At 40.4% G+C, this 13,959-nt stretch overlaps 1 protein-coding gene across 5 annotated transcripts in view; it reads left to right on the top strand.

Moving 5' to 3' along the window:
• Window positions 1-13,959, top strand: part of HPS4 (Hermansky-Pudlak syndrome 4 protein) — a 599,431-nt gene that overhangs the window by 442,756 nt on the left and 142,716 nt on the right. For all 5 annotated transcript variants that reach the window (XM_068386039.1, XM_068386038.1, XM_068386036.1 and 2 more), the window contains exon 3: window positions 3,028-3,161. In XM_068386039.1, the coding sequence (XP_068242140.1) occupies window positions 3,028-3,161 (134 nt within the window). The remainder of the gene's footprint in view (window positions 1-3,027; window positions 3,162-13,959) is intronic.

Below are 13,959 nucleotides of genomic sequence, written 5' to 3'. Positions count from 1 at the left end.
CCTATAAGGCGTTGGTTCTGTCAGTACACCTCCTACTGTGCTCTGTAAGTATTATTAAGGATCTTTGCACCATTCCTTTGACCCCTAGTTACACCCACAACTTAGTCTTCTAATTTACGAACATGTCAGCTTCCTAGCTTTTTGCTGTTCAACCTCTTTTAACTTTTACTTCATAGGGCAATTGTGGGGGTTTTCACTAGATACATCGCAACCCTAAAGGGTCTCCCTAGTCCCAGTGCTGAACCATATAGCCTAAATTCTATAAGTCCATCCTACACAGGCTTGCCTTGAAAATTGCGCATCAAAATGATTAACCAAAAATACTTATGAATCGATATGTTTTTTTTATTCAAAATCACATTTAGATGGATCGTGAAACTTGCAGTTGTGAATATGGCATATGTTAAGTAAAAGAAATATTCACGTAAATATATTATGATGTGTATGTGATATTATAAATTCTAAGAATTGTAAATGTAATGTATATATCCTTATAAAAAACGAATTTACCATGTATGTTCACTTCAAGACATTTATTGATTATTCAAGTTTTTGTATAAAAATATAACCATAAATACTTCTTAAAATCAGTGAGAAATATTTTTAGAACATATACTGTAGCAAATAATGTCCCTATCTCATCTACCTATTTGATTCAAGAACTCTTTACGTTAGCTAAACAATGAAAGACACTTCGCTTAGAAGTTTACCATGCACATTCTGGTAGGTTTAGTTTTTAACAAACTTCTTAACTTTACTATAAAGATGTTAGATGTACTATATAGTGCATGGTTTTAGATAGAATAAATGAGGGATGGAAGAACCTAAGAGAGAGGGAAAGTGAAAGAAGTTATAAGATTTGTTTAAATAAATCACAGTAGAACAAACCTATTTTCTTCTTTGTTTACTCAAAGATTTGGGTCGTTTCGGCATGAAGAACCAACCTGTGCCAATAAGATTGAAATTGTTTTCGTATATATTAGTGAAACAATAAACATTTCAACGGGCATTATTATTCTGCCAAGTCGATAAATTATTGAAACTCATAATTATGAATTACATAAATTCTAGGCACTGTTATACAAGAATGTTTTTTGTGAGTAAAAAGTAAATAGAGGAACAAAGACAGTGATAAAATAAAGCAGGAAATAGGTCAGCTAACTGTTTTTCTATGCTGTGTGCATTTATGATAGTCATTAAGGGTGTACAGGAGGTTAGAAGGTCATCTGCATTAGGTTTCAGTGCCCTACGCTAGGTTAGATTATGTTTTTATGAGTACTAAGGACTATTGTCCAGGCAGGCCTTGCTGCCATAGGTTAAGCTACATTTGGTTATTGCGCAATAATTCTAAGGTTGCCTTGCTTGAGAATGTATCTTACTGTAGCTCAGTACGTTGGCGTTTTATCAGGTAAGGATATTAAGTTTGAAAAGCATATAGGAAAAACTTATAAGAGCAAGAATATGGATATTATTGAAATAATATCCTATGTAATTATATTGTTTAGAAATCGAAAACATATGAAATGAAAGCGTGTAGATGACCGAATGTAATTTTTCTTAATGGAATGGCAGAGTTTATAAAATGTTAGAAATGTGAAAGTAATTTGACATTGAAAGAAATTCGAGGAATAAGAAGCGACACTTCAAGTTATGATGTGGAAATAAGGGCCTTTTACAATTTAGAAAATAATGAAAAGGAGTTAGCTCGGATACGACTTAATAAACTTAAATATTCATGTTATACTAAGAAACGGCAGAGTTAAGAATTCACATATATGAAATTTATAAGTGAAACCTCGAGTTAGGATAAAGTTCTGGATTAGATACTCGTAATAATAAGTAAGAGATTTCTCTAAATTTCTAGAGTTAGAAAATAAACAGATGCTGTTGGATTTATTCTATTGTTGATTTCAAATTTTGAAGTAATGAGGATCAAGTTAAAGATATATACACTATAAAGAAATAATGAAGTTACATAATGTATCACTAAACAGATCATGCTATTGTTGGTCGGTCATCCAAACCTTGATAAAGACATGAAGTTCTGCAATGTCAAAGATTGAGAGGCCAAGAAGGCGGGGAAAGTACAGTTTTCTCTCAAAATCCCAAATACAATATTATGAATAGCTTGATTTTAGAAGCTATAGAACACCAAATCTGTGGAATCTCAGTAAAAAGTTGAAGAACATTTACAGTTTATTGTTCAGAATTACACAGAGTTATGACATGATAATGTAAGAAGGCAGTTAATGTAAATGATGTTAAGTAAACTGAGGCTGAAAAAACAGAGAAAGTTTATATAAATTGTTGAAAGAAAATATTGAGAAACCAATGAAAGGCAAATCAATGAAAAATAAATCAAAGAAAGTAAACATCTCGAGTAATGAACTCAAAATCCAAATGCAAAAATTAAAGAAAAAGCAATTTCTTCAGATTATTGAAATTACCCCAATTTAATTTTTGGCATTTCAAGGTCTTATGATGAAAAAAAATTATTTTAATGTTAAATAATATTCCTTTCCAAGCATTGAAAGGTTGATTAATTGTGATTAAATCAAACTTATGAATAAAATAAAAATAATCTTTGTCAACATAAAGGTAATATGATAATATGAAAATAAAAACATGATGTATTTACATAAAAGAATAAAAATGCACACGTTCTTTGAAAATTTAGGGAATTTATTGAAGATATTTAAAGACATTTCATACAACAGCATATCATTGCTGGCATGCTTGCTTATTACCTCAGAGATAGAGAACTCGTGAATAATGGAAATTTTTGCATATACAGGATTAGATGAATGATATTATTATTATTACTATTATTATTATTATTATTATTATTACTTTGTTGGGAAAGCAGAATGCTATAAGCCTGAGGGCTCCAACAGGGAAAATAGCCTAGTGAGAAAAGGAAAGAAGGAAACTACAAAGAAGTAATTAATAATTACAATAGAATATTTTAAGAACAGTAACAACACTAAAATAAAAAGTAAAAAGTAAAAACGTTCTTATCCTCTACAGATGGTGTGCGGTCGTGGCGGAGAGTGGGCACGAAGTAGACTAGCTGAGGTGTCACGTCTTCTGGACGCTTCCACTGGTGGCCTTCCACATCTTTGGGCCACTTGTGGACGAGACCAACAAACATTCACCTCCAGGTGGGTAAACGTTACTATATATATATATATATATATATATATATATATATATATATATATATATATATATATATATACATATATATATATATATATATATATATATATATATATATATATATATATATATATTAAAAAAACTTTTGGCTATGAATGTAACTACCTTATTGCTTACAATCATAATGTAGAACCCCTTTCTCAGAGGATAGCAGTTGAGCTCATGAATTTCTTTGATGGCTAACTTTCAGCAATAAACAAACATATGAATAACATTAAGACAATTTTGCCCCTATACTTATGGATATGGCTATTCAATGTTCCATCGTGTAAGAGTGCAATATTCCACCATACCTCCTAATAGCTAATGTTTCATGATGACTCCTATTCACATTAAGAATGGCAAACAGAACTATGAGCAAAATTCTAAGTCTGAATTAAGACCGTTCTACTATTGAATAAAAACCTGTCTAAGAACTTCACTTTAGAGGTACAAAGTATCCATCTGATAATGCCTTTTCAGATAATATTAATGACTTTCACCGATGACCCATTGTGTTTTATGTGAGTAGTAATCTTCACGGTTTCCCTCCCTGAACTACTGTATCTGTAGCACCATGCTCAACGCTACAAGGAATAACCGCCAGAGGGAGTTGGCGCGGTTGTGATACGATAGTAATCCCCCTCGAAGCGTAAAGGCTATTCGGGGTGCAGATTGCCATGTGGCGTGTCAAGAATACGTCCCCTGATTATATACGATACCCTTGAGAGTAATCTTAAGGGTACTCGCGCCAGAAGTAAGAATTCTGTGAAACCTTTGGTTTGATTCTCTGGGAATATCACTGTAGTCATATATACCCTTGGGAAGCTACTAAAGGAACCTTCCGATCCCACAACTCGCCTGCAAGCGGTGGAGTTGTAGGACGGCGGACAGGGGTGTGATGGCAAGCCAACACAAAGGGATAGAGGGGGAGGGGAAAGGGTTCTGAGAGGGAGTGATGGGGGGGGGGAGACGTAGCACCCCCTTACACTCCCAAGAGAAGGGAATCTGTTTTTAGGTTTGCCTATCTAGGGGGGAGAGAACGCTCTCCAACCTAGGGTAGGTTAGCTCAGCTTAGGTACAGCACTAGTGTCCTGTCGTAAACTATAAAGATACAGAATCCCACTGACTGCCCAACCTAGGCTAGAAGAACCATTCTCCCAGACTAGGCAAGGCAGGGGTAGGACAAGTTGCTAGGCTACAGGGAGGAAGGGTCGTGACCCAACCAAGTGCAGACTAGGGGGAAGAAATAGCCAGATTTCAAGATGACAGCAGGAGCGGGTACTCGGCTCCCTACAGTTCGCCTCAGTGACAGACCCAGTGCTACAAGCACAGCTAAAGGATGCTTCAGGAGTGTGGAGATGAAACGCATCCATCGCTCGAAGAGATCTCAAGAGACCCCTACCAAAATGGCTTCGCTCACTCCTCAAGCCGTGGTCGGAAGCAAGGAACCTGAAAAGATCTGTTCCTCTTCAACCACCACCTCCATCGATCAACATCCACACGGATGCCTCGCTAGAAGGATGGGGGGTCACTCCCACCAGCATCAAGTTCAAGGAACGTGGTCTCCTCTGTTCAAGACGTTTCCCATCAACATCTTGGAGGCCATGGCGGTTCTTCTCACTCTGAAGAAACTATTCCCTCGTCCTTCGATCCACATCCGTCTAACTCTGGACAACTCCATGGTGGTCAGATGTCTCAACCGTCAGGGCTCAAGATCGCCCCAACTCAACCAAGTGCTGTTACCCATTTTCCGCCTGGAGGACAGGAAGAAATGGCACTTGTCCGCAGTTCACCTACAAGGATTCCGCAACGTGACGGCGGACGCTCTATCGAGGACAAGCCCCATAGAGTCAGAATGGTCCCTAGACGCAAGATCATTCTCCTTCATCTCCTATCAAGTCCCGGAACTGCAGATCAACCTCTTTGCGACGAGCGACAACAATCAGCTTCCTCTGTACGTGACCCCATACGAGGACCCCAAAGAGAAAGCAGTGGACGCCATGTCCCTGGACTGGAACAGATGGTCCAAGATTTACCTGTTCCCTCCACCCAATCTTCTGCTGAAAGCCCTCTCTAAACTGAGAACCTTCGAGGGAACAGCAGCCCTAGTGGCTCCCAAGTGGCCCCGGAGCAATTGGTTCCCCCTAGTCTTGGAGCTACAGCCCAAGCTGATCCCTCTGCCGGGCCCAGTTCTCTCCCAGCAGGTGCAGAAGTCGACTGTCTTCGATTCATCAAAGAAAGTCCGAGACCTTCATCTCATGATTTTCTCTTCCTAGCCGTGAAGAAAAAGTTTGGAATCTCAAAGAAAAGTTTAGACTTCCTAGAGGAATACAAAACGAAGTCTACCAGAAGGCAATATGAATCATCCTGGAAGAAGTGGGTGTCCTTTGTCAAGGCGAAAAATCCTATGGAAATCTCCATAGATTTTTGTATGTCCTTCTTTATTCACCTTCATGGACAAGGCTTAGCAGCCAGCACGATTTCCACTTGTGAATCAGCCTTGACAAGACCACTACTGTAAGCCTTCCAGATAGATTTGTCCAACGAAATCTTTAACAAACTTCCAAAGGCATGTGCTAGACTCCGTCCTGCACCCCCACCGAGACCCATCTCCTGTTCTCTGGATAAGGTGCTCCATTTTGCCTCTAGCCTGGACAATGAATCTTGCCCTCTGAAAGACTTTACTCAAAAAGTGATTTTCCTTTTTGCTCTCGCCTCGGGAGCCCGAGTCAGTGAAATAATGGCATTATCAAGAGAAGAGGGGCAGATACAGATCGCCGATACAGGGGAACTTACCCTCTTCCCCGACCCTACGTTTCTCGCTAAAAACGAACTCCCCACCAAGAGATGGGGACCTTGAAGAATCTGCCCTCTGAAGGAAGATGTCTCTCTATGCCCAGTGGAGAGTCTTAAGGTCTATCTTCGAAGAACTTCAGACTTTGGCGGAGGACAGCTTTTTAAAGGAGAAACATCGGGCAGTGACCTGTCACTAAACAACTAAGGGCGAAAATCACCTACTTTATTCGCAGAAGGGATCCTGACAGTACACCTGCAGGTCATGATCCTAGGATAGTCGCCTCTTCCCTAAATTTCTTCCAAGGTATGGATTTCGAAAGCCTCCGATCTTTCACAGGCTGGAAATCCTCGAGGGTGTTCTTCAAACACTATGCGAAGTAGGTGCACGAAGTGAAGCGATTCGTGGTAGCTGCAGGTAGTGTATTGAAACCTGCTGCTTAGTGCTGCGTAGAACAGTGAGTTATTTCGGGACTCTAACTCAACGGGTGCCTGTGTTGACCCTAGTGCGATACATAGTGATTTCAGGTGACACTTAGTGTCACAAAAGACCGTTCTTCCACAAGGTGAAATGACATAGACTCTAACACGTGTGCCACATGTTTATTGGACATGAAGTGTATTGTGACTCTCAAAGACTTTAGTTCCCCTAGAACTCATGTGTATAAAGGCAAGTTCTTCCCTTTCAGATTCCACGTCATCGTCTTTTTCAGTTCATAGTCTATGTCTATTAATCAATAATTTTGTTGTAAATTAATTACCTTATTTTACTTTATTGCAAATTTTCTTGAATAAAATAGAAAATTTAATTATCATATGCATCTTATTTCGCCCTTCCATATGAAAATTAACTACTGTTACAGAGTTCTAATGCCCCTCATTATTCTTCATTATATTCATGTATAATATTACTCCTGTCTGAGATATTCTCACCAAGCAAGTGAAATAATGTTCCTACACAAATATTTAACTTTCCTGATCTGTCCACGAGACCGGCACGATCCTCGCATCCAGGTGAGTTTATCTACATCAGGGTACTTCGAGATGTTCCTCTTGTCCACACAGGACCTCCCTGCCAGGGGGGCAGGAAGCCATGTCATTGTTTATGCCACTGGTAGTGACATATAACGGAGATGTCACGGTCTCTAAGGTCACCAGACCAAAGGAATATTGTTTGAAGTAGAAGGCACTTTTGAAATTGGGAAAAACCACGATACACTAATTCTCTGGTGCACTTCCATCAGGACGTCATGGCTTCAGCCCATCTATTTTTGGGTGAGATGGCCATGACGTCCTGATGACCCGCCCTATTGTTTTAGTTTGGCCTGTCAGGCCCCTCCCTTTCATATTGTATCGTGGAGGTTGGCAGAACACTAAATAAGGAATGAAGCAGGCAGACGTGACGTCAGTCAAGATGGTGGACAGCTATGGCTGCCGTTTGTTTACGTCGCGAGGTACCGTAACAGTAACGCAGGAGGATAACTTTGCAACGGCTCCTCCTATAACTTGCCACCTTCCCCCTCGAAGCGTAAACGCTATGTGGAGTGCAGATAGCCATGTGGCGTGTCAAGCATACGTCCCCTGTTGATATACGATATCCTGAAAGGAAACCTTTAGGGTGCTCGCGCCAGAAGTTAGAATTCTGTGAAACCTTTAGTTTAATTCTCTGGGAATATCTACTGTAGTCATATATACCCTCAGGAAGCTACTAAAGGAACCTTCCATCAGGACGTCATGGCCATCTCACCCAAAAATAGATTTTTCGCTTCGCTCAAAATCCGATTTTGCTTCCATTGCATTACCTGTGAGTTAATTATGAAGAGCTACTGTATAAAGATTGGGGTCCTTGTTTGTATATATATATATATATATATATATATATATATATATATATATATATATATATATATATATATATATATACATACGAGGGGTGATCGAAAAGTTCGGTAAACATGTCTGGTACTGTAATATTTATTTCACCAGGTGGAGCTAAAGTAGCCTAGCTTTGAGATAGCATTGTACGTGCATGCTGTGACGAGAGGAAGAGTTCCAGTGTGCGTCAGTGTAATACAAGAAGCTGTAGAGTGTAGTCAATGTTGTGGCATCCGGCGGACTGAGTAAATTGTTGAAGCTTGAACAACGTGCAAACATTTAATTTTGTTTCAAACTCAATAAATCGGCTACAAAAACCTATCAAATACTTCGACAAGTTTACGGAGACACAGATGTCACACACAAAACTTCATCCCCAGCACCTAAGAAAGCACGAATGTCGAAGTCACTTGTGAAGGTCATGCTGATTGCATTCTTTGACATTGAAGGATTAGTGCATATTAAATTTCTTCCCAGAGGCTGCGCTGTCAATGCTATTTTCTACGTGGAAGTTCTGAAACGCCTGCGAGAATGCATTAGACGTAAAAGGCCAGAAAAATGGAGAAATGGCATGGCTGCTGCATCATGACAAGGCGCCCTCTCACACGTCACTGCTTGTTCGGCAGTTCATGGTTGGAAAGAATCTCGCTGCAGTTCCGCATCCACCATATTCTCCCGACTTGGCACCATGCAACTTCTGGCTATTCCAGAAAATTAAATCAACGATGAAAGGTAAACGATTTGACACCATTGAAGACACCAAATCGAACACGACAAAGCAAATAAAGTTATTGAAGAAAGATGACTTCCAGGAATGTTTTCAAAAGTGGCAGGCATGGTGGAGTAAGTGTGTATGTGCTGAAGGAGAGTACTTTGAAGGAGATTAGTGACAAAACATGTTAATGTTCGTAATTTAATAGATATTCCCACATTTACCAAACTTTTTGATCACCCCTTGTGTATATATATATATATATATATATATATATATATATATATATATATATATATATATATACGGATTTTGAGCAAAGCGAAAAATAAATTTTTCAGTGAGATGGCCATGTCGTCCTGATGGAAGTTCCTTAAGGTAGCTTCCTAAGGGATATATGTACTACAGTGATATTCCCAGAGAATATTACCTTTAGGTATCCAGAATTCTAACTCCTGGCGCGAATATCCTTAAATTTTCTCTCAAGGATATCGTATAATATCAGAGGACGTATTCTTGACACGCCACATAGCAATCTGCACCCCTAATAGCGTTTACGCTTCGAGGAGGTGTGGCAGAATAGAAGGGGAGCCGTATCAAGGTTACCCCCGTTCTCGTACTACTATTGAGTATGACAACAGCGCCATTTCCACGATGGCGGACATTCCTTGTAGCATTGAGCATGGTGCTACAGATACAGTACAACGGGAGGGATACTGTGAAGATCTTTTCTTTTTTAGAAGAGATGGGTGGGTCCATCAGGATGACATGGCCATCTCACCCAAAAATAGATTTTTCGCGTAGCTCAAAATCCGTTTTTTGAGCTCAAGCCATGTCGTCCTGATGGAAGCATACCAGAGCATTAGTGTATCTGTGGATTTTCATCAGTGCCTTAACCTCGGAACAACATTTTCTATGGTCATAGGGACCAATTGAGACAAGTGACGTCACCGTTATCCGTCATCATCACTAATCATAAATAATGTTAGTGCTTCCTGCCTCCTACAGGGAAGAGTCATTCTAGACAGTAGAAAAAGGGGTCTCAAGGTTAACATATATTGTATGAACAAACATAAGTATTCACTGAATATACAAACAGTCTCATTGTTGTATATATTGCTGAATCAATATCAGTGTCTCATATATCTATTATTTGTGAGCATACAGTTATATGATGAATACTTACTTTGGTAAGTCAAAGAACTCTGGCATTTATACATGCAATTGTCGGGCGAATGCGGACGCACTACATTCTAATAGACATTTATTCCTAATAAATGACTAAAAGAGATGGCTAGTAAAACGAATGTAGTATGACTATGGGATTATACCTGTAACGAGTACAGAGACTATATTTCTTTCCTGAAAGGAAAGAAATGATGAGTGCCACTCTCAGATTGGAGAAAATTTATAAAACAATTTCTCTTCCTAATTCCTGTACTGGTTACTTCTATTTGCACTGTGTACTATGTACACCGGCACTAGTGCTATCTGTATATTTCCACACCTGGGATTTTGAACAGAGCTAGTGTCATCATGGTAACACTTAATCAAATGAGGTCACGCCCTAAGAGGGATGACCCATTCTCCCTTTAATTGACAGTCCCAGTCAATTAGCTGTTCATCGTAGAATTAGACGGCAGGTTAAATACTCTACCTAACATCACCACATACTGCTTCAGATCATGGACTTGCTTAGCATAGTTTTTGAGAACACTCTGGATGATTCTCACCCAGTATATGTGCGAGGACATTTGAAGTCCCAAACCATTGACTGTTTACAACAGTAATTAGGGGGCAGGTTTTAATACACTACCTGCTGCCACTACATAGTGTTTCAGTTCATGCACCTGTTTTATATAGTGTTTATAAAACACTCTGGATGATTTCCATCCAGTGCATGAATGAAGACGCTCAAAGTTCATATACTGAAAGAAGTTCAGTGATGAAGCAATCTTTCTCGGATCATGACCTGCGGGAGAACTGTCAGGATCCGCTCTATGAGTGAAATAGGTGAGCTTCGCCCTTAGTTGTTTCAGGGATAAATTTGATCCAGAAGTTTCTCCTTTAAAGAGCTGTCCTCCCCTGAAGTCTGAAGTTCTACTAAGATAGACCTTTAGACACTCTACAGGACATAGAGAGACATCTTCCTTCAGAGGGCAGATTCTCCAGGGACCCCACCTTTTAGTGGGTAGCTCGTTTTTAGTGAGAAAGGATGGATCAGGAAAGAGATTCAGTTCTCCCACTTCTGTGAACTGAATGTGGCCCTCATCTCTGGATAGGGCCACTATTTCACTAACTCTAGACCCAGAGGCTATAGTGAATAGAAAAATAACCTTTTGGGTTAGATCCTTAAGAGAACATTCTTCATTGTTCACAAATGAGGCATAATGTAGGACCTTGTCTAAAGACCAAGAGATGGGCTTTGGTGGTACTGCGGGCCTAAGCCTTGCACATGCCTTCGGAATCTTATTAAAGATTTCATTCGCCAGATCTACTTGAAAGGCATATAGAAGAGGTCTAGTCAAGGCTGATTTGCACATATTTATCGTATTGGCCGCCAGACCTTGATTATGAAGATGGACAAAGAAGGACATTGAAATTTCTTTCGGTCCTTTTGCTTTGACAAACGCAACCCACTTTTTCCAGGAAGACTCATATTGTCTTTTAGTTGACTTAGCCTTGTATTCTTCTAAGAATTCTATATTGCCTTCTGAGATCCCAAATCTTTTTCTAACCGCTAGGGTAAGAAAATCATGAAATGAAGGGTTTGGGTTCTCTGTGATAAAACGAAAGCAGTTAATTTCTGAACCTTCTGAAATATACCTAGGATCAGAACTAGGACCAGCCTCATCTATAGTTTCTTCATTAGGGAGGACAGAGGATCCTCGTATTGGGCTACATATCGAGGTAGTTTATTGAAGACGCTCGTGATGAAGAGGTCGATCTGCAGTTCCGGGACTTGTTCCCATCTGGGAGGGAATAGGTCTGCGTCCATGGACCATTCTGACTCTATCGACTTGAATTGAAATAGAGCATCCACTGTCACACTGTGGATCAATTGTATATGAACTGCTGACAGGTGCCATCCCTTTAAGAAAGGGATGGTTAACTTCACCTAGACTGTATGAGACGTTCTTTATCATTATCGATTGTGACGTCTTATAATCGCTTTGGTGTCCCGGATCAGTCGTAAGAAGCCTGATCTGTGTGGAGGGAGCTTCCCCACTCATGATAGGACCAACAGAGTCTTGGGACTTTCGTGCTTTAATTTTTGTTACAGAAGCAATTAAGGAGGGACCAATATCGGTCGTTTTTTATCTCTTCAAGCGTTTGATGCGTATTTTCTCCAGGCTCTTAACGCATCTTTCTGCAGTGCTCTTAGCACTAGGTCTGTCACTATTGCGAACTTGGGAGAGTTTAGCGCTTCTTCCTGTTAGCGTCTTGGAAATCTGACTGATTACCTGAGTCTCTTGACAGACCTCGCGACCTCCTTTTATATTCCCAAGGGAAAGGAGAGTTGATGTGACTGCGGGCTTCAATGGTTTTCCAGCCATTGAAACACTTGAGCTGGAGAGAGTCGAGACTTCTAGAAGCTTATTTGCATCCGTGATATCCCGGGAACCGGGTCATTTCTTTGGATGCACATTGACCAGCCATTTCGGGTGCTGCCCACGCCAGCCTCTCGCCCAGGTATATTAATGCCTGAACCATTTCTAGGCTTGGTTTTAACATGACTAATCTGCCAATCCTATGAAGATATTTAGGACTGTGTCCAGTCCGACACGTGTCTTTCCTAGGATGTTACTATCTGTAACTTGAATTCTAGATAGGAGGGAAGGGGGTGGTTGACTGGAAGTTGCCACAGGACACCTTTCAGGTCTGACAAGACTACGAACACCCCTATTTGGAGCAAGGTCCATATGTTCAGAAGGATTAACATTCTGAACTTGCTGTTTTCTAAGAACTTGTTGAGTGGCGACAAGTTCAAAATGACTCAGAGATTTCTTGAGTCCTTCTCGTGAACACAAAACAGCCTTCCCTGGAACTCGATGGACTATAGTTTTCTTACCACCTGTATGCTCTAGAGCTCTCAGGTATACTCCTCCAGGAGGGTTTTGGATTGTAGGAGAAGGTAAGGAAATGATGGTGGATACATTTCTGTTTCTCATCATGGTCCCATCTTGAATAGGCTTTGGACCCAAGGATCGAAGGTCCGACGATCCTGAAGGAGTGTTCCTCCTAGCCGAGGCATCTTCATGCTTCGAATAGTCAGTAGGCTTAAACTTTTGACCACCTGCCTGTGGCACCGTGGTCACTGGAATAGTGGGATGTTGTTGAGCAGCCCGGATATTTCCAGCATTTCCCATTTTCTTTTTAGGTTGGGGACCCACAACCATAGAAGATTTTATCTTTGAAAGGATGCCCCACTTTTGGAGAAGACTTATGTTCTTCATGGTGGCGTTCTTAATCACTTTCCTAATTACCTCGTGTAGGAAGAGGTCTTTACCCCAGATGTTGGAAGATATTAGCTTCCTTGTTTCGTGTTTCACTGTTGCACCAGCGAACACAAACTCTCTACATGCTCTCCTAGCCTTCATAAAGGCGTAAAGGTCCTTCACTAAGGTAGCCATATGCATTTTGGCTATGACCATGAGCATGTCTGGGGTATTTTGGTAGGTTGAACACAACTCTATGTAGTTTTGTAGAGAAAAGGAGGCTGCAAGTCTCCCCTTTGTCTCTTGTTCATTATACAAGAGCAACTCAGATAATTTAGGGAGACATTCATTAAATTGTCAACTTGCGACATCCGCGTCTAATTTTCCTACTGAAAAGGTTAAATGGAATTCCTTCCAGTCCTTTTCCTGGCTGGGAAAAGCTGGTGACAGAGGCTTGCACTCCTCGAGTGTGGGACATGGCATACCCGACACAACATTTTCCTCTTCTACCCTGGGGCACTTCTTGCCCTCATTCCCAAAGGTTATCTGGCCGTCAGGGGATGTAGTTGGTGCCTGAGGCACTACTATTTCCTTACTTGCTTTCGAAAATAGTAGTTTACGCATCCTATCATTAGGTAGGAAAGGTCCCAGAGAGATTTTCTGGAAGCCTCTCACCCAGTTGTGTAATTTGTATTGAGCTGTATCCCTATTCTCTGTAGACTTGGGATTCTCAAAACCTTCAGACATTAATGTCCGACATATATTGCAAACCTGCGGGTTCCAATAATGTAGAGATCCGGAAATAATATTGCAGGGGGAATGAAACCTGCAAGTATTATGACTGTAAAAATACTTACTCTTGGCCTTACAGAAGACTGCAGCACAAGGTATCAGGTGTTCCTCCTGTAAAGAAAGGAAAACCAAATGAGTATACAAAGG

This window comes from Palaemon carinicauda, chromosome 13, assembly GCF_036898095.1.
Source record: "Palaemon carinicauda isolate YSFRI2023 chromosome 13, ASM3689809v2, whole genome shotgun sequence".
Taxonomy (NCBI): domain Eukaryota; kingdom Metazoa; phylum Arthropoda; class Malacostraca; order Decapoda; family Palaemonidae; genus Palaemon; species Palaemon carinicauda.
Note: the sequence above shows the minus strand (reverse complement) of the source record. Positions and strands in the feature narration are given on the sequence as shown.